At 34.4% G+C, this 25,902-nt stretch overlaps 3 protein-coding genes across 7 annotated transcripts in view; 2 read left to right on the forward strand and 1 right to left on the reverse strand.

The window, feature by feature from the left end:
• The window catches only part of mnd1 (meiotic nuclear divisions 1 homolog (S. cerevisiae)), a 13,416-nt gene extending 9,693 nt beyond the window's left edge, over positions 1-3,723 (reverse strand). Inside the window, exons 1-5 of the mRNA XM_016292618.1 lie at positions 3,657-3,723; positions 3,452-3,509; positions 1,631-1,779; positions 629-705; positions 436-539 (exon numbers count right to left, since the gene is read on the reverse strand). Coding sequence (XP_016148104.1) covers positions 436-539; positions 629-705; positions 1,631-1,779; positions 3,452-3,509; positions 3,657-3,680 — 412 coding nt within the window. The 5' untranslated portion in view covers positions 3,681-3,723. The remainder of the gene's footprint in view (positions 1-435; positions 540-628; positions 706-1,630; positions 1,780-3,451; positions 3,510-3,656) is intronic.
• A 3,365-nt stretch (positions 3,724-7,088) lies between these two features.
• tmem154 (transmembrane protein 154) lies at positions 7,089-19,684 on the forward strand. 4 transcript variants are annotated; one of them, XM_016292620.1, is made up of 9 exons: positions 7,089-7,262; positions 8,348-8,400; positions 8,655-8,706; positions 11,321-11,365; positions 11,495-11,704; positions 12,111-12,162; positions 15,923-15,996; positions 17,193-17,241; positions 19,075-19,684. In XM_016292620.1, exons 1-8 carry the CDS (start codon positions 7,208-7,210, stop codon positions 17,225-17,227), a joined length of 576 nt encoding a protein of 191 aa, XP_016148106.1. In that variant the 5' UTR covers positions 7,089-7,207; the 3' UTR covers positions 17,228-17,241; positions 19,075-19,684. The 4 variants fall into 4 exon arrangements, with proteins under 4 accessions (XP_016148106.1, XP_016148107.1, XP_016148105.1 ...); XM_016292621.1 differs by lacking the exon at positions 19,075-19,684 and having other exon boundaries at positions 8,348-8,401; positions 8,665-8,706; positions 17,193-18,250; XM_016292619.1 differs by lacking the exon at positions 19,075-19,684 and having other exon boundaries at positions 17,193-18,250.
• A 2,632-nt stretch (positions 19,685-22,316) lies between these two features.
• fbxw7 (F-box and WD repeat domain containing 7) overlaps positions 22,317-25,902 on the forward strand; it is a 204,788-nt gene continuing 201,202 nt past the window's right edge. Inside the window, exons 1-2 of one of the 2 annotated variants that reach the window (XM_016292573.1) lie at positions 22,317-22,530; positions 22,611-22,766. The gene's annotated coding sequence lies outside the window, so the exon portion shown is untranslated. The remainder of the gene's footprint in view (positions 22,531-22,610; positions 22,767-25,902) is intronic. The other variant, XM_016292576.1, reaches the window with a different exon arrangement.

Raw genomic sequence — 25,902 nt, forward strand, 5'->3', positions numbered from 1 at the left:
CAACCCACCCCCCACAATCTTTAAAATAGGGAGGGGGGGGGGGGGGGGGGGGGGGGGACCTATGATGTTGGTTTTAGCATCTCTGGGCTCAGCATACAACTTAAAGCAAACCACTCTGAAACAAACCAGCTATTTTAAACTGCATGTAAGAATGCAGTACTGAGAATCTATATTTTTGTGCAAACTCCATCTGGAGGGTAAAATGTGAACTACTTAGTTCCTCTATGCTGATTTTCAGTGTTATGTATGTTAGCATTATTTATATAAAATTACAGTTTTGCTCATATTTTTATATTTTAATTTCAGTTTAATTTTTAGTAATTTTTTAGTAAAACTTTTTATTAGTTTTTTTTATTTTACTAATTTAATTTATTTTTATTTTAGTTTAATTTCAATTAGTAGAATTATGCACACAAATCTGTGTGGTTTACTCACGTATCTCTTCCACCACCTCTGGATCACATTCTTTGTACTTCTCCAGTTCGGCCTTTAGCTGATCTCTCTGATGTTTCGATGCTGGGAGCTCCTTCAGGAGATCTCTTCTAAATACACACAAAAGCAATGGTCAGACAGAGCCCACAGACATTAGAGCTGTACAGTGATGTAGTTCAGAGACAAGTGAACACACACATTAACTTCACGTCCCACTTTGGCTTTATCAACTGCTTGCTGAAGGGCTTTTTTGCGCTGATTCCCATCCTCATGCTACACAGAAAAAAAAGAAATCAATACATTTATGCAAAGTCTCTTGTCTCGTCCTCAGAACAGATTTCCCTGCTTGACACATTACATATGATTATATATATATTTTGATCTTCTTGTTTTCATTATCAGTAATGTACAATAAGGTGTTATGTGTTGCATATCTGTTCTGTTCAACTCTTGCATTATTATAACTCTTGTATTATTATCTTCTATTGTTATAGTTAAATTATGTCAATACATTTTAAGGTAAGCAGATTTTGTTAGTTCAAGTAAATTGGTATATTAAAAAGAATACTTCACCTAAAAAAAAAAATTGATGAAAATTGACTCACACTCAGGCCAAAGAAGATGTAGATGAATTTGTTTCTTTATCATGGGTGCCAAAGGAAAAAGCAACATTATGGAAAGAGGACTTGTAATTCAGGCAGAAGCAACGATTTGAAGTAAAAAAAAAAAACTTAATGTTTGTATTAAACATGCATCTTTTTACTTCACAAGACGTTACTTTTTGCACTGGAGTCATGCCAGTTACTTGTTGATTTATTGTGATGTTTTTATCAGCTGTTTGGACTCATTCTGACGGCACCCATTCACTGCAGAGGATCCATTGGTAAGCAAGTGATGTAAGTTTTTCTAAATCTGTTCCGATGAAAAACAAACATATCTACACGTTGGATGCCCTGAGGGTGAGTACATTTTCAGATAATGTTTATTTTTTAATGAGTTAAATACATTGTAGCATTTGTAGACATCAATATGCCATCCAATAATACACAAAATAATGATCTTTAAAAAAGCATCACATGACCCCTTTAAGTTTAATCTCTGGCAACCAAAGCTGCCTTTTTTGACCATAAATCTAACAGTTTTATTTTACAAGTCAACTATCAGAAATGCAGTGTCAGACAAATAGAGATGCCCTCACTTGTCTCTCCAGTTCCTCTAATCTGCATTTACGGGCGTGCAGGGCTTTACTAGGAAACGCCCAGTAATAGTTAGAGATGCCCACCCTCTCGGTGTCCACCATGTTATCATCCACCAGACTCTGCAACACCTCTTTCACTGACATGGAAGCTGATAAAAAAGATTAAACAAATTCTCTAGTAAGCATTATGTCAGTGAACATATCTTCAAAACTCAATGTGCGAGAAAACTGTCACATGCACTTTCAGGCCAGTGTTGCAGTGCAACTTCTAATTTGAGATTCACTGATGTACTTGTACGTGCATTTTTACGCCTTGCAAAAATAAGCATTTGGTTGTCTGTGGTGTTTTGATATTACAAAATATTGTATAAAATAGATGATGCTTTGTCGAAATCTGTTTTGCATCACATGAGTGTATAAAAATAAAATATGGCTGTATGATTTCTCACTTCTCGCTGTTCTTTATTGTAATGGAAAAAAGAGGTTTTAAGACTGACAACTGCTGTTTGCGGATACCATAGAAATGAATAAGTACAACAGAAATTAATAAGTCATAAAAGGAATATTATCCATCGCAATATTTTTTTTTGTGAACTCCAAACATAGTTTACCTCCTAAATAGCTATTAAATAGCAAATACACTGAAGTTTATAGTGGACAGGTTGTTGCAAATAAGCCATTTACTTAAAAAATAGCTTATGCAGCACACAGAAGCCTCTCCTCCATTGAAATCCAATTTAAAAACTGTTTCTTGTCTCCTAGCCAATGCCCTACTGTTTTTTCTTAACCCTGGATGCTTGTCTTAAAGGGCTCTGAGATGTATGTGCTGATAATCTTATGTCCCAAAGTTTGAGATAATATCAAACTACTAGAGACTACTGTGTCCGACATGGACACAATCGCACATAAGCTAAATGGATAAGAATAAGAATCTGAAAACATGCATACTTACAGTTTCAAAACATATTTCCATCATACGACTTCTTTTCTCTTTTCAAGCTAAGCTGTTTTGCATCACATGAGTGTATAAAAATAAAATATGGCTGTATGATTTCTCACTTCTCGCTGTTCTTTATTGTAATGGAAAAAAGAGGTTTTAAGACTGACAACTGCTGTTTGCGGATACCATAGAAATGAATAAGTACAACAGAAATTAATAAGTCATAAAAGGAATATTATCCATCGCAATATTTTTTTTTGTGAACTCCAAACATAGTTTACCTCCTAAATAGCTATTAAATAGCAAATACACTGAAGTTTATAGTGGACAGGTTGTTGCAAATAAGCCATTTACTTAAAAAATAGCTTATGCAGCACACAGAAGCCTCTCCTCCATTGAAATCCAATTTAAAAACTGTTTCTTGTCTCCTAGCCAATGCCCTACTGTTTTTTCTTAACCCTGGATGCTTGTCTTAAAGGGCTCTGAGATGTATGTGCTGATAAACACAGCCATTTATGGGTTTTTTTAAAGGTTATGCCAGTTTATTTCTTTATTATTATTATTTCATCCAACAAGCCAAACATTTCAGCATCATTATTAAATACTTATAAAGCTCTAGGGCAGAACTTTTCTGAATTTCAGGTCAACAGGCCTGCTTTCCTGGCTATTTATACAACTAGGTTAGTCATATTGGCACCTCGTCTGGAAATCCTCAACTTTCAATCCAAATCAAACAGGCAAGGTTCAGTTTTCTGATGATTACCATTACACACGTTCTATAAAAAATGTGCAGGGTCACTTAGAGCTCCCTCTATCTGTGACATTGGCTTATCTGTGTCAGGAGCATAAACTAAAAATCACTACAGGTTGATAAAACTTACTGATTCCTCTGGATTTGGGGGCAATTTTTTCTATGTCTTTCAGCTGAAACGCATCTTTCTGGAAGGGGAACAATAATCTTAATTAATCTTATGTCCCAAAGTTTGAGATAATATCAAACTACTAGAGACTACTGTGTCCGACATGGACACAATCGCACATAAGCTAAATGGATAAGAATAAGAATCTGAAAACATGCATACTTACAGTTTCAAAACATATTTCCATCATACGACTTCTTTTCTCTTTTCAAGCTAATTCCTTTCTTTTTAGACTGTGGAGTAAAAAAGATAACCCCTTTGTATTAATAAGATGAATACAGTTCTGCATTTTTCTGTATTAAATAAATAACATAAAACTAATTCAGCTGTCATGATTAAATAGGCGTGGCATTTTTATATTTTATTAACCCTTCAGTAGGGTTTTTCAGAAAAAAAAATGGAACTAGTGGCAAAAAATTCTCGGATATATTCTTTCAGACTGTTTGTTTCAATAAACTGATTCAAAAAATTATTTAGCTCAAATCTATGGAGGACTGAACCGCCAAAATGTAATTAATTCATTAATTTATTAATGAAATAGGAATATAAATAAATAGGGGAAAAAATGATTTGGTGAAACAAATGCAATTCATTTTTAATCAAATTTAGTCCAGAATTTATTTTTGTATTACTTTTTCACCCTTTATAATTGTCTTTATTTTTATTCTTTCATTTTCTTTTTCTTGTTTTTATTTATATTTAGTTATTTAGACATTTGTTTATTTTTATTTCCACATGTATTTATTCTCACATTTAAATATTGCCACATTTATTTATTTCAACTTTTGTTTATTATATTATTTATTTTTACATTTCTGTCTCTTGTATGATAATTAGACTGCTTCATACCAAAATTCTAATAGTTTAAGAGGATTTTCAGGGTGACTGACTTTAATATTATCTGATTTTATTGCCCCTCATAAACACGAGTGTGTTAATAAAAGGTTGCAAAAGTTGCAAACACATTTTTTTTTTTTATTTACCTCATGCTGTTGTCAGAACACAGAAGTAATGTTTTTTTTTTTTTTTAAATAGATTGAAAGTTGATTACATATTTTATTCTATATGAAGTATTGAATTATGGTCTGAGGACAGGGGTTTATAGATGTAATGAGTGGCATCATGTAATATCATCATGTTGATAAATTCATTTTAAATTAAATTGTTTGTGTTAAGAACATTCCAGTGATCTGAATGCTCAGTCATCGTCTTATTTGCAATAGTGTCTTTTGAACTAATTGATTCTTTTAATTTAATAATGTCGTAAACTTTTCTCCACAGCCCCGTTAACATAATACAAATATTTTTAGAGCAGAGTGTTACAGATCTCAGCACAATCTAGAATTATTAAACTTGTTTAACACATTTCTGCAAACCTTAGTGTGGTTATTTTATACAAGCGACATTCTCTAAAAACGGTAACAGAAGTAGCAGAATTATTAAATACAGAAATCATGTTCTCACCATGTTTGAGTTTGGCGCGAGATGCGGAGGAGGAAATGTCACTGCGCATGCGCGGCACTTCCTTTCTTCTCTGATCTGAGGACGTGGTAGATTCGCAAAAATGATACTTTAGTTTGGCGTAGTACTGAAAATATTCAATTATACTTTAGTTTGGCGTAGTACTGAAAATATTCATTATTTCGTTTTTTATAAATGTATTAGCATTTAGTGTAGCTACATTATATGGCCTTCATTTAATGACTGCGTTGCCATGCAAAAACAACATCGGATTTTAAGACTTAAGAGAATGAAGGTCTACCAGTAAGAGTAGTAAAAGTGGAACAAATAGAAATCCCCCCAAAGTATTTAAAGAATTAGCTCCTCTACGTTTGCAGGTTTTTAGAGGAGGTTGTAGAAGCTGATGTTATACTGCCCCCTCTGATATAGGCTAGCACTAAACAGATGAAGCTATTTTTACAGAATGTGTGTACATTTACAAATCCCACTATGGTAAGACCTTCTGAATGTTCATGACTCAATCCTTTGCCATGTATGTTACTTGTAAGGCGATATATTATATTTACATATAGGCTACATTCTCTGAGTAGAAGAAGACATAACATATATAGAAGATATAGAATCCCCATAGTAAAATGTGTACAGAAGTACGCAATATATATTTTATTTATAGAAACAAAAAACAACATTGACGAGTTCCAATGCAAAAGCCTCTAAAAGCCATCTTGGTCAAAAATGAGATAACAATACTGAGTGAATGCTCTCTGCATTTAGTATATGTTCATCAAGTACTTTCACTTCAAATGTGCTAAATCCCAGCCTTAACCCATTCAGAAGTACCAGTACTTACATAGAAACCTATACATAGTAGCCAGAAAGAAATGCTCATTTTAAAGATAAACGTCAGACGTACTTAGAGGCTTTTGCATCTGAACTCTTCATATAAACAAAAAATATGTATGTTTATAAATGCTTTTGACATTTTCTTTTAAATACATGTCTGTTTACTTTAGTAATACACTCTAAAAAAAATGCTGGGTTAAATACAACCCAGTGCTGGGTTAAATAGGGACAAACCCAGCAATTGGGTTGTTTTGACCCAGCGGTTGGGTTACTATCCAGAAGGTTGGGTTAAACATTTAACCCAACCGCTGGGTCAAAACAGCCCAATTGCTGGGTTTGTCCCTATTATACCCAGCACTGGGTTGTATTTAACCCAGCATTTTTTAGAGTGTATCATCATGTCAGGTTTGTAGGATGGATATGCATGACATACTGTATATAACCAAAAATGCATTACACATACATAAACATACATATTTTGGTCCAGTTTCTAATAGTTTTTTTTTTACCTCATATGACAAGATATTTCATATATGGAAATGTAATGTAGGCCTACAAACATTACATTTGCATTTGGGGTTATTTAATAAATTTTTGCAATATTTTCAGTACTGTTACCAAAACCCTAGACCAGTTTTGAATAAAATTATAATTTAATGCTGTGATTTATTTGTTTTTTTGGTTCTGTTATTTTCTTGCAGTAAACTTTAAATAAATATTTTAGACCCATTTAGACACATCAGACACATTTTCATGTTAGATAATAGTTTATCAAACATATCTAATATTTCTCTTCTATATTATATTTATACTCCCCTTGTGAAAGATAGATAAATTATTTAAACATTTTGTCTCATAATAATGATCAGATATTTGTGCCATCAGCATCAGCTTCTTAATGCAAACATCTATATTCATACTCCACTTAAACATATAGTGACAAAGTTATTTTTGTATCAACATTTTTAAGCGCTGTGAAAGTACACAACTGTTTTGACTGTGACAGCTGTAGCAGTACACTTTCAAACACTTTACGTACATTCTCTTCCTACTTCAGCCTGTTTAAATTCTTTGAGTTTAAAGCTGCCTCTGTTTACTCAGCTCTTTTTGCACTTCTCTTTTTTTCCTCTGGTTTTTGGTTAGGTCACATACCATATATGCAGGAATGTGTTTTCACAGCTAACTGAGGAACAGCTTGTCTTGTGGTAACAAGCTCACTGCTTGATTGCATCACATCCGAGGGAGAGAACGAGAGGGTGGTGTTTTTTGTTTTTTTTCGTAGGTAGGTGAATCAGGTCTGAAAGAGGAAGCAGGATGTCATGAAGGCGTGTTAGCCACCAGTCACTATGCAATGAGTCTGTGTCTCTGTCTACCCAAAGAGTGGGCCATCGCTTCCACCGAGGACTCTGGGAAATGAATCTTATACTATTCCTGCTTTTGGCATTGACAGCAAGCTGGACTGGACTTGGTAGGTGCTCACGGTAGTAGATCATTTTTTTTCTCTATGCAGGATCCTATCTCTCTCTTTCCTGTTTTCCCCATTCATCTAAAGAAACTCTCTTCTGTCCTGTCTGCTCTCTTCTTCATGGTCCTTTGAAATCATTTTACACTGTAATTGACCCCTAGGCAACACAACAGTTGCGGAGTCGTTTGGAATTGATGTGTGCTTTTAGAACACATTCAAATGACCCGTCATATCTTTTGACCACAATGGACAATGAAGAAAGTTGGAGACAGGATGGTCACATTACATTATAACTAGTTCTTTGACTCATTTTGTTGCTTTTGGTTTTATGCAAAACACAAAACAGCTCGTCTTTGTTGACGAACAAAGATAATGTTGACTCGGGAGGACGAAAGTTTCTTTCTCTTGGTTTGCGCCAATAATTTCCTCGTAAGTGATTATTAGTTTCCTCCTTTTTACCTCTTACAGCTGAATATGAATTTTGATATTCATTATTATGTTATGAAAATTATGTTTTAAGATGTTGAGTAACACTTTACAGAGACTTACAGTCAATTTAAATATATAGAATTAATAGTATACGTATAAATTACAGTAAGATGATTTTGGTAGCATTCCACAGTGAGGTTCTATGTATTAACATTAGTTAATTCAATAGCTAACATGAAATAAACAACACTTTTACAGCATTTACTAATCTTGGTTAATGTTAATTTCTACATATACATAACATATTTTAAACAAATCAGCATTAACATTAAATAACGTGTAATGAACAATTAACAAGGTGGTATACTATATATGTATATGCATAATTAACAGTATAAATATGAAATGAATCATTAATTAAACATTAAACAAACCTATAGTAATAAACCGTGTGAAAGTATTATTCTGTATTATAAAAAGAGGACAAGTAATGTTTCTAATCTCTCTTTGGTACATTTGGCTGACTGATTCTCAGATAACATCTTTCTTCTGAACTGAAACAGGCCTCAACTAAACCTGAGTATAAAAATCTAGATGAAGGTTCTTTTTTAAAGTCACTTCTTAAATGTGTAAAGTAATTTAGTTGCATGTCATTACAGTTCGATGTGAAGACAACGAAGAAACGAAGCAGGAGATTGCCCTTAATGACTCCCGTGAGTATCTGCTTTAGCACACCTAATTTTTATTTGATGTGATGTAGACGTCAGACAGTGGCTTTAGTCCTGAGTGACTGATGTTCCAAGCACTGACTTCTGTAATCGACTTTCTTGTGGTCTCTGCCATGGAACTAAAATGTAATTTAAGTTTGAAGCAATATTTTGTACATTATGTCTGCCACAGTTTTTGTTGATTTAAAGAAACAACATATGTGCACTCACTTCTACTCATAAATCTGATCTGTTTATACATTTAACAGTATTATTAACTTACGAAGCAGTGGTCGAAGAAGAAAACTCAGGTAAGAATTGGTGGTTAGAAATTAGTAGATGCTGGGCAATAAATCGAATATTAACGATATTATCGTGATAACAATAATCAATATAAAATACAGAATATTGTTGAAAATTAAGTTTAATATATATGCAATTTCACTGCAAAACTAGCCAAGAAGTGCTTATGTGTTCTAGTACAACTAGTACTAAGCAACTAGTACCCCATCTGAAAGAGATTTTAGTGCGAGTAGAAACGTCATGCCACAGAGCATTTCCTAAACCAGAAACTATTGTAAGACTTTTTAGCTAGAAACTTGTAAAACGCTTGCCTAATTTACCAAACGGTGTAAAACATACACTGTAAAAAAAATTACAGTAAAAAAACGGCAGCTGTGTTTGCCATAAAAAATACGATAGCAACGTTTTAGGTTTTACGGTTTTAACTTAAATTTACAGTTAAATACCGTAATTTCATTAACTGATAAAATGTTAATATACCAACCTTATTGAAGTACTGAAATCTGATTTGTACCTTTGTAATACACTGATAACCACCAAGTGCAGGTGGTGATAAGAAAGTCACATGAATCAGTTTTTAAATAATAACATATATAGAAAGGGGGCACAGTGTCATTCACACAAACACTAAACACCATCATGGTAAACATATGAAATGGAAATAATGCAATAAACATTCATTTAATAACATTAGGTGTAACACACAACCCTAATATACAAAACTGATAAGAAAAAACTAAGAAGAAACATAGTTATTTCAACAAAAAAACTTCAAATTTGAAATGTAACGCAGGGAATTCTGGGAATGTAAATTTACGGTTATTCACTGTCTTTCTCACTTTCAAAAACGGTATACTACCGTAAAATTAACGCCCAATACATGTAATGTCCAATACAGTTTTTCACCGTATATAGTAGGGGAATTTACCGTTAACCATTTAACAGGTTTTTACTGTTGCATTTTTACAGTCTTTTACCGTTAAATTCACAGTCATTTGTGAATTATATTGCTCTAAGGAAGTTGTCAGAATGCACTTTTTATACCTATTTTGCACTCTTTTTTGCATTTACATGAGTGTTAATTTAATAATAAGAAGTAAATGGTCACTAGGTCTACATTTTTAGTTGTTTTTGCACAAAACATTTTGAATGTGCTTAGAATGAGAAAAAAATATTATTATTATTATTATTTTACACTTTCAAAAACGGTATACTACCGTAAAATTAACGCCCAATACATGTAATGTCCAATACAGTTTTTCACCGTATATAGTAGGGGAATTTACCGTTAACCATTTAACAGGTTTTTACTGTAGCATTTTTACAGTCTTTTACCGTTAAATTCACAGTCATTTGTGAATTATATTGCTCTAAGGAAGTTGTCAGAATGCACTTTTTATACCTATTTTGCACTCTTTTTTGCATTTACATGAGTGTTAATTTAATAATAAGAAGTAAATGGTCACTATGTCTACATTTTTAGTTGTTTTTGCACAAAACATTTTGAATGTGCTTAGAATGAGAAAAAAATATTATTATTATTATTATTTTTTTTTTTTAAATTGGGGCAAAAGATAACCACCTGTTTAAATTATTCTAAAGCAAATGGAAATATGTTAACATATATATCAACTATCAAAATTTGAAAAGATATCGAGAGATCTAATTTTAGGTATATCGCCTAGCCCTAGATATATTATAATTGTCTTGTACTAAAATCGATTTTTAATGTATACGCTATTCAAAACTTTGGAGTCAGTTTTTTTTTAAAGAAATTAATAATTTTATTCATCAAGAATGCATTAAACTGATCAAAAGTGACAGTGAAGACATTTATAATGTTACAAAAGTTTTTATTATTATTATTATTATTTATTTAACATAAATGCTGTCATTTTGAAAGGTAATCAAAGATAAAAATAAAAAAAATCTGAAGTAAATGTATCAGCAGCCCAACACTAAAAATAATAAGAAATGTTTCTTGAGCATCAAATCAGCATATTAGAATGATTTCTGAAGGATCATGCGACACTGAAGACTTAAGAGTAATGATGCTGAAAATTCAGCTTTGCCATCACAGGAATAAATTTCATTTTAAAATGTATTAAAGTAGAAAAAGTTACATTATTGTAATAATACTTAACAATATTACTGTTTTTACTGATCAGATAAATGCATCCTTTGCATTGCATACTTTCATGTGGATTTGTATTGACTTCTGTTATGTTCTCCTGGATTATAAAAATTATTTTCTAATGCTTTTTCTGGATCGCGAGTGGTTAATAATATAACCGAGACAGTAATATTAAATATTATAATAGTCTTTCTATTCTCTACTAAACGTTTTATTACACTATCTACTAAGCAAATTATTATTTCTACCCCCTATTAAAGTACTGTTAAATATAAAAGAAACAGTTGCAGTTTAGATTTATTTGTAATGATCTTTTCACATATTGTTCTACAGCAGTATGTATTACATTTTAAGTGAGGTTAAAACTTTAACTTTATTAACCCTAAAATCTGTATATAAAAAAGAACATAAAAAACTAATTTACAGTCATCATGTTTTAATTATACATTATAAATTATAAATGTATTCATTTATTTATTGCTTTAAAGAGAATCAGGGGGATGGTGCAGGCTCTGGAGATGGGAGGAGCCAGGGTATGTATGGCCCTTTTCAGATGTTTGACATCAATCTGAAATAAGCATTTTAAACTTTATCTGATCAACTTTTACTGTGATTTCTAGTTCAGGAAATGCATTGTTTACTTAAATCTTGTGCAATTGCAGATTTAGACTCCCAACCAAACAGTGAGTCAAACACTGACCAAACAGTTAGAAATGAGGAAACAAAGCCGACTACTGAGGCAAATACAGATGCAGACACTGAGGATCTCAACCCAGTCATGATCATCATACCTCTAGTTCTCACACTGGTCTTCATCGCTGTGATCGTGTGTGTAGCCATGATCTACCGCAGGTGGAGAATAAAAGTTGCTGGTATGTTGCATTCAAACTAATAGACTTTACAGACTCAAAATAAATCAGTTTACACATTTATCTAAAGACAAAAATATTTACACTTCCTGGGAAATATCCAGACATAAATAAAACCTGAAGGGTATGTTAGGAACAATTCTGAGTAGATGCAAAGTAGAAACCTATACTGGGCAGCATTTGTAAATCACAAATAAAAATGCGAACACTTAAAAAATGACCATTTTAGTTTTTGTCATCCATCACTCTGAGACTAAAAAAGCGTTTCTTCCCTTTCTCCTTACATTGTTTACAGTTTACAGTTAGTTCCTTAGAAGACACCTCAAACTGAAATCTTATAAATGAAGGAAAACACTGTGCAATGAGAAATGTTTATCATGTTTTCTCACTTTTTTTCTTCTTCCATAAGACACAAAAGAAGATCCTTATCTGGATCATGAAGACCATGAAAAGGTGCCAATGTAGGTACAAGTTTTTAAAAGCATGTTGTGTTACTATTATTATGTATAAGTAGTGACATGTGCTGGCTGCATTTTAGTAGTTTAGTAAAGATGTTGCTTAGTTCCTTTAAGCGATCATGTGGCTAACTCGGATGTGCAAAATGCTTGCGTGTGTATCACATGTGGAAGACACATTCAACCTGCAATGGATGTTTTCAGACCTTGCAACATGCAACCAGAAAAACGTATTGTAAAAACATATATCTATAGGCCATATATGTTTAAGCATTACATGATTGCAATACTAGTTTTTGGATGTTAATTACACTCTTAAAAATAAAGGTGCTTCAAACGGTTCTTCAAGCGATGCCATAGAAGAACCATTTTTGGTTCCACAAAGAACCATTCAGTCAAAGGTTCTTTAAAGAACCATCTCTTTCTTACCTTTTAATAATCTGAAGAACCTTCTTTCGCCACAAAGAACCTTTTGTGAAACAGAAAGGTTCTTCAGATGTTAAAGGTTCTTTATGGAACCATTTAGACAAAAAGGTTCTTCTATGGCATCGTGAAGCACCTTTATTTTTAAGAGTGTAATTTAAGACCACATCCTCATTCAATTAAATTTTGATCAATTCCTCTAATAATTTTAAGTTGTGCTTTCCAGTCATATTTCCATTTGCATTTTTATTAGTAAATTATTTAGTAAAAAAAATAAAAATGCAGTGAATGTTTCAGTATCCACAAGCCTTGTATTGCAATAAATGAATAGTTCACCGAAAACAAAACTTGCTGGAAATTTACTCACCACATGCATTTACTCAGGCCATCCGAGATGTAGATGAGTTTGTTTCTTCATCAGAAATAATTTGGGAAATTGTTGCATTACTGTACATCACTTGCTCACCAATGGATCCTCTGCAGTGAATGGGTGCCGTCAAAATGAAAGTCCAAACAGCTGTTAAAAACATCAAAGTAATCCTCACAATTCTAGTCAATTAACATCTTTAGAAGTGAAAAGAGTTTGTAAGAACCAAATCAATCAAGGCATACCAGTCCATAATCCGTAATAACACTTACTCCAATGAAAATATTTGTTACATATATATATTAGTTTAGAACTGGTTTGGCTTGTAAATGGTGTTTGTGGTGATCTTTGCAGAGTTTTCTCTTGATTCAGACAAGACGACTTTTTCACTGGGGAAAGCAATATCATGAATAGAGGACTTGTATTTTAGACAGGTGTTAAAAACATCTTAATGAGGAGTTGTGTAGATTACCTGTGTATTATTGTAATGCTTATATTAGCTGTTTGAACTCATTGTGACGGCACCCATTCACTGCAAAGGATCCATTTGTGAGAAAGTAATGTAATGTTAAATCTCTCCAATTCTGATGAATAAACAAACCCTTCTACTTTTTAATGGCCTGAGGATGAGTACATTTTCAGTTCTGGGTGAACTATTTATTTAAGACAACACACAATGGGCCTCATTCATGAAACACGAGCAGAACGATTTTTTGTGTAAATCATTCAGAAAGTCGTTCTGACGTAAATTTTCGGCTGCATGAAAATGTTCGTATTTTGAAAATGTTAGCTGGTACGAAAGAAATGGGCATACACCTGGGCTGCGTTCAGCCCCGACAAAAACTGTGCAAAACGTTTTTTAAACGGAAACGGTGGTGCGTTGAACACCTTGTTCTGATGATGCAAGAGTTGCAACTATGGCAGCTGAGAAGGCCATTCTTTGTGTTCTTTTTGAAGAATTTTCGGAGCCTGATGAAATCGGTATAAATACGTGTTTAATACTGCAAAATACGCTCGATGGTACAGTCACTGCCCTTGCCGTCCAGAATAAAATACAACATCCCAATCAAATGAAGGGATGGTACTGTGGTTCCTAATTATTGTGATCCAACATTTGCCTCGCATTTCAGGATGAAAAGACAAACATTTCAGGTGAAGGATAATCCACTTCTTACCTCCGAGACTGTGTTATGATCTATATGACCTTATTATTTTTATTGTGAGTATTAGGCTTATCATTATTGCTGATCACTGTTGTTGTGCTATGATATTGTAATATTTACCATTATATAATCAGAGGGGTATAGAAAAGTTTATGAAAGTGTCACTCCATAATACAATAGCAAAATATATAAATATGCATAGTATTTTTATGTTAATCAGTGTCTAGCACACCTTCCTAAGGAAAGGATATGGACCAGAAGACATTGCAATTACTAAATGATATTTAGACAGACTTAAAGAAGTTCCAGATCTATACTTGTGCCCTTATTATTTCAGTTATTTTGCCTTTAATGTAAATAAACATGTGCAAACAATATACTTGCTCTTGTGAATGTATTTGGATGTTAATTACATTGTGCCAGCTGTCTCTTTAATACCGCATGGTTTATATACATGCTGCTGCTGATTGTGTTGACATGTTTGACACACCCACCAAACAAGAGAAAACGCATCTCAAATCCCATTGCACACCGTTTCCAAGAAACATGTCGTTCAAACCGGAAACCGTAGCAAAACGGTGCACACCGGTTTGAGCTTGAACGTGCCCCTGCTCCCTACCTCGTGTAAATGCTGCATAAAACATTCAAACGTTCTGTGTTCTTTTAGACAAACTGATGACACTGTATTTTTCTGCACTATGTATTATAATGATATTTAACGAGTTCATTTGGCCTGTCTTTTTTATTTTTCGTTTTTTACCCCCTTTTTTTTCTTTTTCGTTTTTTACTCTTTAACTTGGGAGTAAAACGCAGAGCTCGTCATGTTCCTTTTTACACAGCCGTCCAATCACAGTGGAGGAGGGGCGGGACAAACACTACATTGCTCAACAATCATACTTGTACAACACAACAATGGATATTGTTGCCGTGAATATTCCAAATCATAGCAAACAACGCGGCACTCCAGAAAAATGCAGTGCTTCCAAAGCTCTGTCAAGCACCACCAGCTGGTCGTTTTCAGAAGAGCACCAGGCATTATGTCAGCTGGCTAAAAACGCTCTGGTGGACACGTTCATTTTTTTCATTTATTGTTAGGCATATAGCCTATTAGTCTCTTATGCATTTGTGCAATATAACTCGCCAAACCTGAGAATTAGGTTCAAAGGATTCCACACCATTCCTAGATACGTAATTTGCGTAGCTGTAATGCATAGGCTGGGAATATGCTAATTGTGAATGAGCGTGCATGCGCTCTATATTTACGAATGATTGGAATTCACTAACATACACACATTTAACTATCAAATCTGACCTTTACGAAGTATTTGTGAATCCGGAGGAGAGTTTTCGGGAAGGTCCGTTTTAAGCGTAAATGTACTCATATATTTACGAATGTGTCACGAATGAGGCCCAATTTTTGCAATAATACATCTTTTTAATGGCTGTTGTGTTTTGGCAGTTCAGACTGTTCACATATATTGGTAATGCAAGAAATGATGTTCCACAAAAGCTGCTCATTGTTAGTTGGTTCCTCTTTAAACAGGAAAGTCTGCCACAGTAGACAAAAATAACTTCCACCTCATAATAAACTGCCCACAGTTCTTACAGTTGTGCTTTGAATAATTACTCACAGCATAATCAGTAATTATTGCACTTAGTTCTTTATTTTCATAACATCCTGTCTAATGTATCGGCGTGTCTTATTTGCTTTTTCTTTTTTAATGCATCTGTTCAAAAAGTGCTTTTTATGAATGAATAATGCGAAAATAAACATGAACTGAAATGCGTATGTTGGGCCTTTTTTTGTTCCCAGGCCCATGTTTGAGGATGATATCCCATCAGTGATGGAGCTGGAAATGGAAGACCTAGAAAATTGGATGGCAAAAGGTAACCACTAAAACGTTTATTAGGAATCTTCTGACTCTGAGTCACGGTTCATATCTGGGCCTTGGTATGTCTCAGATATTGCACATTTATATTGAGTAATCCAAACCACAGGTGCTAGAAAGAATGACAGTCTGGTTTAAAATATACATCATGAGCTCAAAATATATTTAGGCCTAAATTTAAGATTTAGATACTTAAATTGCATATTCATCCATCCATTTGGATTACAGTAATAAACTTAATCTGATGCATATTTGCTAGTTATACATAAATGACACAGGTAAGAAACAGGTCAGATTTCTGTACTCAAAATGTATTCAAATTGCTTAGAAACAGCATACATCTGTTCATTGTGAAAACAGTTTTTTCGGGTAATGAAGATAGATAGCTAAAATGGCTTGCAGTGGAAAAAACATTTATTGATGTACTATTGACAAATATGCATCATATGAAGTTAAAATTAGTTTATGTTAAAACTGTGTAATCCAAATCGATAAACATTTTATATGCAAATCAAATACATAAATCATTCATTTAGACCTAAGTAAATATACATATATATGCAAAAATGTTTTTTTATTAGGTTATCATGTTTTTATTGTGTTTTATTGTGTTAGCTGTATTTTTTTAGTAATTTTTTAACCTAATCAAAATTACCCAACTGCAGTTTGATTGAGATTAATTGGAATGCACAATGAAAAAACATGATTTTTGAAAATTGTTATTAGACAGAGAGTTATCTGTTTTTACAAATGAACTCTTCATATGCTCTCATAATATTTTGCTCAGAAAGCAACATTAGGCTGTTACATTTATTTGCAGGTGAACGTGCTTCAGTTCATTCAGTAAAGTTTGTACTTTGACCAGCAGGGGAAGCCACTGCACTACAAAAACTTTCAATTGCTCAAAGAAACTTCCTCAGCTTTATAAAAATTGCTCATCGGGCTGCTTTTTAAAAACTCATTCACACTTAAACCACCTTTTTTTCACCAGAACTTCAACATTAAAGTTCAAAACATCCTTCATACAAACTGTATTTGTAATCTGTGTTTGTAGGTTTGAAGTTATTTGCACTGTGAGCAATGCTGTGAAAGTGTGTAAAGCGCTGTGTAAACGTATGATCTGTTAGATAAGTTAAAAAGATGTGGAATGCTTTTAACATAAAGAATTTGTGTCTTTTCATCGTTTGCTTGCAGATGGAGGCAAGAAAGTGGACACTGGCCAAATATAATGAATAGCTTTTCAGTGAGTACACTAGACTTATTATTCTCTCTTTTTATGCAAGATGTAGTCCAAACCTGGGAAGGCTACACAATTTCTAGAACAAAGTCGGAGCGTATTCACAGTACAGTATTGGCTTGGACAGCTGTCTAGCGGTTAGAAACAGGAAAGTCATTGTACTAGCTTGCAAATATTTAATTTTCAGGACAGATCTGTAACAGATGTTGTGCATTTCTTGATTATTTACATTCACACATCATATTTCACTGCACTTCAAACTGAATTCAGATCATTTCAGATTGTTTCCAAGTAATGGAAAAGAGTCGTACAATAAATAGTTGTACTAACATTTCAAAAGTGTACAGTAAATACGCAGAGCAACCGTTCCCATCAGTAACATGAAACTTTGCTGTTCCTCTTGGGGGTTGTGGAGGGTTAGACATTTGGAAAATAAAGGGGTCTGCAGCACTGGACATGGTAAAGCTGTGCTGATTTGTACGGGGAACACACACATATGACCCACTGAGCAGTGGTGCAAGACAAGGCACGAAGATATGCGTTTGTATGTGTCACACCCTGTAATGTAATGTGTAAGGTATCATTTCCTGGAACTGTGAAATGACATAAGGCTACCTCTTACTTTACTTTCCAGTGGAATGCCCCTCAGAGTCTAGTCAACAGCTACTGTACACATCAGCATTCCCTGTGCATAGTTTTTCCTGCTTATAACGGCTGCACAATTTGGTCAAAATGCCATTTTTTGTTCATTTTGTCATGCAGAACATTTTTTCTTGTCGAGCAGTTTGAATGATGATATGATAAACATCATGATAACATATTGCTGCTTCTAAAATATCCAGGAGAAAAATGAACAAAAAGACTGTCAGGACATTAAAGTGAACACGGAGAACTGTTTTTTTTATTACACTTAAGTTGTGATATGGTCTCAGTCCATATTGAAACATATTGTTCCGTTTTTGGAACTCAATCAGTGTGAATATAATAATAATAATAATACCATTCAAAGGTTTGAGGTTGATACGATTTTTTAAATATATTTTTTTGAAGAAGTGTCTTATGCTCACAAAAGCGGCATTTATTTACTCAAAATACAGTAAAAACAGTAATATTGTAAATATCACTGCTTTCTGTTTTAATATATTTTAAAATGTAATTTATTCCTGTGATGGCAGGCTGAATCTTCAATGTCACATGATCATAAAAGCATTGTAATAAACTGATTTGGTGCTCAAGAAACACTTCTTGTTATTATCAATGTAAAAAAAAAGAAAGAAAAAATGAAAAAATAATCTCACTGATCCCAAACTTTTGACATTGAATTTATTTAATACACGATTTTCACAATTTGAGTTGAATTACTGAAATAAATGAACTTTTCCACGACATTCTAATTTATTGAGATGCACCTGTATACTGATCAGTTTCAAGAACTATAATAATTACTAATGTCATATCAATATTTTTCATCTTTAAGGAATTTAGTAAACTGGACACAATTAACAACGGCATAATCTTGCAAATATTTTCCAAACATGCTTTGATACGGACAAGCAAATGTTGAATTGAAGTGTTATTTTGTGTGTTTTTACATAAAATGTATATAGAAGGAGTTCCATTAGTGTTTAATGTTCAGTTATTTGGAATTTATAGAAGTTTCTGTTGAAGTAATGTTTACTTACATTTAATAAGTTCATAAGGATATTTCATTGAATTCACTTCTTTAAATTGAAGTCAATAGAAAGAAAGAAAGAAAGTACATGAGTACATCATAGTTTTTAGAGTGCAGTTTGGCACATATTTGAATGAATGCATTTTTTTCTCTGATTTCTTTTACAGGTACCGGCTGTGAACGTGATGCTGTTTCATGTGTCCTCATATGTAATGTTGCACAGTGTACATGTTGTGGTATACTTCAGTACATGTAATTCAGATATTTATAAGAGACGACATTTGCTAATGCTTTTAGATTATGTTTCATAATGCTATATATAAAAACATATTTATAAAAAAAAATTAAACACTGCTGTGTAAAGACTATCGCCGTTTGGATGAAAACGGACAAACAAAAATAAGCAGATAGATTTTTCTGTCTGTTGCACAGCTCTGATGTGGTCTTCTGTGTACTTTTGATATTGATATTTTCACCATTTGTTTATGGAGTACAACAAAATAATAAACAATGTTGTATCTTTATAATGTAATAATCATTCGTGTCTTTATCTAAATGCAATGACTGCCACAGAACTTCAAAAATAAGAAGCATTTCATCATTCCCTTTAAATAATAAAAACATGAACATTTTAACCTATGTAAATATTATTGCATAAGTTGTATTCTTTTTTTATTTGCAGCATTGCAAGTTTGTGTTTACAATTTATAATGAAAAGTAATAATTCTTAAGAAAGCACCAACACATTTCCTGCTATGTACTGTTTTTTATATTAAAAGAGGGACTATTGTTATCATTGCTCTTGTGTGAGCACGTTTGTTGTTTTCTTTGCATATACACTATCAAAGGAAAGATTTTTGAAAGTTTTTTGAAAGATGTATCTTATGCTCATCAAAACTGCATTTATTTGATCAAAAATACAGTAAACAGTAATATAGTGAAATATTATTACAGTTTGAAATAAATGTTTTCTATTTTAAAATGCGATTTACTCCCTAAAGCTGAATTTTCAGCAGCCATTACAGTGTCATGTGATCCTTTAGAAATCATTCTGATTGGGTGATTTAGAATATGCTGATTTGGTGGCCAAGTAACAATTCTTGAAAACAGTTGTGGCGCTTAATATTTTTGTGCAAACTGTGATACATTTTTCAGGATTCTTTTATGAATAGAAAGAACAGCATTTATTTCAAATATATGTATATTTTTGTAATTATGTAAAAATATTGACTGTCACTTTTGATCAATTTAATGATAAAAGTACCCCCCCCCCCAAAAAAAAGTGTACATGCAAGGAAGCAAGGCAGTATATGTCATACCTTGCACTCTGCCAGTTTACCCATAATGCTTCATCTAAATAAGAATAAATAGGTTGATAATTTGACTACAGATACACTTAACGCCTTATACACCCAACCACACTATAATCTTACATAATTATGACATGACCACGCTATTTAGGACTATTTATTGAAAGTGATGAGCTATGAACTTCCTGTGGGACTATCTATGGTATAGGCCTATATTTCATGTTGCACCCATGACTTTGTAATTCATGAGCATTCTTTTGGCTTCCACCTGAGTTAAAGTTTCTACTAAGTGCATTTTCTAATGCCAAAGGTCTGGAATACGATGGGAATGTGAAAGAACATTGTTTACCTTTGAGCAGGGCTTGGAACAAAACATAGCTTTAGGCAAGAGCAGCCGCTGTCATGTGGTGCAGCAGAACCGTTGCAGTTCAGTATAACAGTGGTGGAAAACAACGCCAGATGGAACTCATTAGATTTGTTCTCCTCCAAGTCTTGTCTGGTCTGTTTGGTTTTAAAACCCTGTTGATCAGATAATATGTGCAGATACATTTGGGTTTTGCATGAGCTGCTAGTACTCACACATTAAGGATTTCATATTCAGTGTTGGAGGAAAGTTACTTTTAAAAGTAATGCATTACAATATTGCGTTACTCCCTAAAAAAGTAACTAATTACGTTACTTAGTTACTTTTTATGGAAAGTAATGTGTTACGTTACTTTTTAAATCTGGGCAGGGCTTATTTGTTTGTTTTTAATATAAAATGTTCTTCTTTTACTAAGGTAAAAGCCCTGTCACAACAAAAGTGAAATGAATACGCCTCAGGCTGAAGGAAATGTAAATGTCTGTACAGTAGAGGGCGCAGCGCAAACAAATCGCATGAAGAATATGACTCAGGAGAAGAAAGTTCAACACTATTCAGCAATAACTAAAATCAAACACAAATGTGTCATTTTTGCTTAGTATGGTTGAATTGGATCATCGAAGGTCAGTAGCAAAGACATTGGTTAATAAAATGGGATTAAATACATAAATGATATTTGTCTTATTTAACAATTATTGCAGGTTTGTATAATATTCTGAGTTTGCATTTGACTGTTTTTATTCATTTTGAGGAATACTGAATCTGTTTTTGTGCAGGTGAGATGAGTAAACACATGTTCATATTTAGTCTAGAACTCCAGTAAGCTCATGTTCACACACAACGCTCTGCAGGTACTCCTGATTTCTCTCAACATGGCAACACCAGAGCTGTCAGTCAATACATGGAAACAAAGTAAGTGGAGTTACTTATTTGAAAGCGTAACTCAGATATTTCCTTCTAAATGAAAAAGTAATGTGTTACTTAAAAAAAGTAATCTGATTACGTAACTTGCGTTATTGTAATGCGTTACCCCCCAACACTGTTCATATTACATATTGCTTTATTATCTGTCTAAAACAGTTTATCTTATATTTAGTTTGCTTTCAAATTGTAGGGTTTTGTAAGCTTGTGAGCATTCTGTTTAGTACAATATCAGTATCTGTACTATCTGCTACTACATGAATAACTTATTACATAAAAATTATATATAAATGAATAATAAAAAAATATTTTATATTACTACTACTACTAATATAAATGTGTTATTCCAAAAAAAAGGACTATGTTAAAATAGAAAAAAAAAATAAAGTTACAAGTAAAGGGTAAATATGACAATACAATACAATAAAGTAAATTAAATAATGTGAAGTAGAGTAAGTACAGTAAAGTAAAATGAAGCGTTTACGCATCTGTTCCATGCTTCTCAGAATCACGTTGTTTGGCACTTTAGTTTCTGATAGATTAACAGTGAACAAAGTAAAAAGAAGAGAAACATTAAATCTTGACTCCCATGTTAAGTCTGGTCATTACAGTGATGACAGCAACCTTTGTTGAACACACCAAACTCAATGAAAAATCAAGAAACATATTTATAATTAAATAAAACATATTAAATAATAAAACCTAAAACGGGGCATTTACACGGGGAATCTCAAATGATACTTTTTGGCCCTTTACAGTCCGCAGACATGGCAACGTAATTACGTCGTATTTAAGCGACACTGAACGCGAGCGACGGTGACGTTCCTGGACGACACACGCCATCACCCGTGGACAGCGAGTCGTACAGGAATCAGTGGGATAAAGGCGATCGCGCTTAACGGAGAAGCATCGGAGTCGTGCGCCGTATCCCGGGCGTTCTTTAAATCGGTCACATATTATTCCAGGGAGATTTTAGTTTTTGCAGAAGATAAATAAATAATAAAGCTCTCCCTGGTGCGTGGGTTGGAAGGGTTGGCGTAACGCTCCTACTTTATTCCATCGGATGAAAATGTTTGGTTTGTGCTTGTAAAACTTCAACTCGTTTTCAAAGGATCGTTTCATCTTCCTTTCGGGCAAACCGGAGAGGAGAGGAGAAGAGGAGAGACCGGTGACCGTAATTGGACTCTGGATAGGATACCTGGGGGAGCTAACTGTCCCTGTGCACACAGGCGCCTAATATTCCTTCGCCTTTCCATCAGTTTCCAGGGTAAATACATGCATTTGTCTAATAAAACGTCTTGCAAATGTAAACTTGACCATGCTAGGGTGATTTTGTAGGAGTAGCGGGCCATGTGATCAGCTTCACCACACAACCTCATGCAGGTAATGCACATATGGAGCTGATTACATGGCCTCTCTCGTGTGTATAATATTCAATATATGTAACGTACAGCTGCTTATGGTATGCTTATATTTAATATGCCAGTCTGATGTGTAGCTTGCGTGTCATTTAAAACCGCAGTGTTTCATTGATGAGAGAAATCACTCGCATGCACTATTCTCAAACTGTTGTTGTTGTAGTTAAACTACATTAACCCAATTCCAAGATATAGGACACAACAAATACGCAGTGTTTGCTAGAGTTTTGTAGCTGCGTAAAATAAATCTAATACAGCTTTAACAGCTTGATCATCTGGGTTTTTTCCACTTTCGTTGTATTGCTATTTTGCTCATACTGATTTGAGTTCAACTTCAGATATACTTAACAAAACCAATTTCTCTTGTATTAAATAGTAAGTTTACAGTAGATAAAAACGCTGTGGTTGCCCTCTAAATACACTGGATGTTTTACTACACCGGTGTGTTTACATATATTCGCGATTGGTTGGCGTTTTAGATTAATAACGATTACTAAACCCTCACCACCCATCATTATCATGAGTATTCCTTGTGTTTTCACTTGTTTTGCTGTAGTTTAGCCGGTTAGCGACATGAGGTTTAGCTTAGGCTAACACCCAGAGCTGGACAATCGAAAGGCGAACTCGTTTATGAATGTTTATCCGATTGTCTACTATACTGTCGTTTATTTTATGAAGTGCTGTGCTGTGTGCCCGTGCAGCAGGATAACATCTGATAGCGCTTAGCCTAGCGCGTTAGCTTAGCTTGCTAACAATCGACGTTCAGCCTGTGAACCACCACCGCCGAGTCCCGTAAGGGCTTTAAATCCATGTGAAGCGCCCGCCAATATCTGCAGACTTTTCACTCTTTAATAGGACTTTTCGGGAAACATTAGCCGGGCTGGCACGTTGTGAGGGAGAAATTATTAATTTGTACAGATGTATGTGCAGCGCGTGCACGGCTCGAGAGACAAGCACATGTTAGCACTGACTACAGCCGATGGAAGTTTGTCAAAGCATGCTTTCTTTTCTCAAACTCTTCGTGAAACTTTTCTCTCTTTTTTTTTCAGCCCCAACATCCACGTAATGATAATAACAGCACTTTTTATCCATCTCTCCACACGAGTGAATTGAACAAATGGAGGCTGCGCTATATTAATATATGGGGTCATATGATGCGATTTAAATTTTTTCTTTCTCTTTGGCGTGTTACAAGCTGTTGGTGCATAAAGAAGATTTGTAAAGTTGCAAAGACTAAAGTCTCAAATCCAAAGAGATATTCTTTATAAAAGTTAAGAGTTAACCACGCCTACCTAAAACGCATCGTTCTAACTCGCTCCTACATGTCTACGTCACGATGTGGGAAGATTTGCATAACACCGCCCAAATGTTCACGCAAAGAAAGGAGTAACTTTTATTCTCGCTGTAGTATTGTTGACGCTGCCGCCATGTCCTGAAGACGCTGTGTGTTTCATTGTGAAAGCGAAACTACTTTGTTTGGTCTTCCAAAAGAGGACGATATCCGCTTCGTCATGCCTGGAGCTGATCTGTGCTGGTCGCTGAGGGAATACATCAACTTTCCCCGTGGACAAAGCGGAGTTCAGCCCGCCTCAGCTCACTCTATCCCGGCCTCAGCGCACACTAAGCCGGGGCTTCCCCTCACGCTAGGCCGCTGTGTTTTTCGTTGCCACTGATGATTCAAACGCGAGTTTTGGGCAGTAGAGTAGCACTTGTTGTTTGTCATTTCTCCGATCACAAATGCAGACAGAGTTTTATGTTTACGCGGCGCACCGGCTGGGACACGGCATCAACAGTATGGTGAAGGGCGTAACATTTCCGTCACATGCTTGAGGTACTCGGCCAATCACAACGCACTGGATAGCTGGCCAATCACAGCACACTTAGCTTTTTCAGACCGATGAGCTTTGTAAAAATCGGCGCGTTTCAGAAAGGCGGGGCATAGAGGAGAAACAATAATGTACAGTATGTTAAAAGTAATGTGTGTTTTTTTTACTTTAAACCGCATAAACACATTTCATTACACCAAATACACAAAATAATATTCTTTTTAGCAGCATCATATGACCCCTTTAAATGAACACATGGCTATACAAAACTTCTTTAGCTCTGAAAGGCAAAGACTTTGCTTTATTTTCATAACCACACAGCAAATTTATATAGATTTAATTTATAAATATACGAGACTGTGGCTTCTACTGAAGTTTAGGGACTTGAACACAAGTGAGCCTTTGAAAATTTCAGCATAATCTGTAATATTATGTAACTTGTTTTACAGGGTTTGCAATGCCATCTATTGCTCCATGTGTTTATGTAATATCTGTTATCAAATAAAAGCATTACTTGGAAAAGGAAGGAGGTTTCTCTAGAGAACAGACGGAGGTCAGTTTGCAAGTTTAAAAACATTTCTCCTAGCACTGCACCTCTAGTTTGAATAGTTTTGTCACCTGTTTGAAAGTTAAAGCATCAGGACAGAGGTGCACAGACCCCTCTGGGTTTGCTTGATTTGGTTTTTGAGGTCGTTCTGAATATTGTGGGTCACTCTGGGATACAGTGGAAAGGGTTTGATAAAATTGGAGGGGAGGGAGAGGAGAAAGAGCAGGAAATACAGAAGATAGTGTGTGATCTTTCATCCTCTCACACCCTTTCCACAACATCCATTTCCACTTCCGAGAGCCCAGAGTCACCCTCCTGCAGGGAATCGGCATCCCTCTCGGAAGGGTGTAGGGTGCTCTGTCTCAGCTGATGTTTTGAGCTCTTTTACGCCGTGGCCTTTATGCTATGAATGCTTTGAAGGCTTTAGTCTGCTGTATGGATCTTTGAGACTTGCTGAATGGCCTTAATGTTTTGATAAGACACAAAGAGAGCATACAGAAGACATGACCGGACTGGGAGATGAGAGAAAGGAACCGGGTCATCTGATGAGTGGCTCTTTGAACAGAATATTTTTCAGGCCAGCCACTTCTTAATGACACTCTGCTATAATAA

Source organism: Sinocyclocheilus grahami, unplaced genomic scaffold (assembly GCF_001515645.1).
Source record: "Sinocyclocheilus grahami isolate Dianchi unplaced genomic scaffold, SAMN03320097.WGS_v1.1 scaffold288.1, whole genome shotgun sequence".
Classification (NCBI taxonomy): Eukaryota; Metazoa; Chordata; class Actinopteri; order Cypriniformes; family Cyprinidae; genus Sinocyclocheilus; species Sinocyclocheilus grahami.

Coding starts and splice junctions, on each gene's coding strand:
- tmem154 (XM_016292620.1), top strand. CDS start 7,208: ATGAATCTTATACTATTCCTGCTTTTGGCATTGACAGCAAGCTGGACT. Junction 8,707..11,320: donor GGTCGAAGAAGAAAACTCAG/GTAAGAATTGGT, acceptor ATTGCTTTAAAG/AGAATCAGGGGGATGGTGCA. Junction 15,997..17,192: donor AGAAAATTGGATGGCAAAAG/GTAACCACTAAA, acceptor GTTTGCTTGCAG/ATGGAGGCAAGAAAGTGGAC.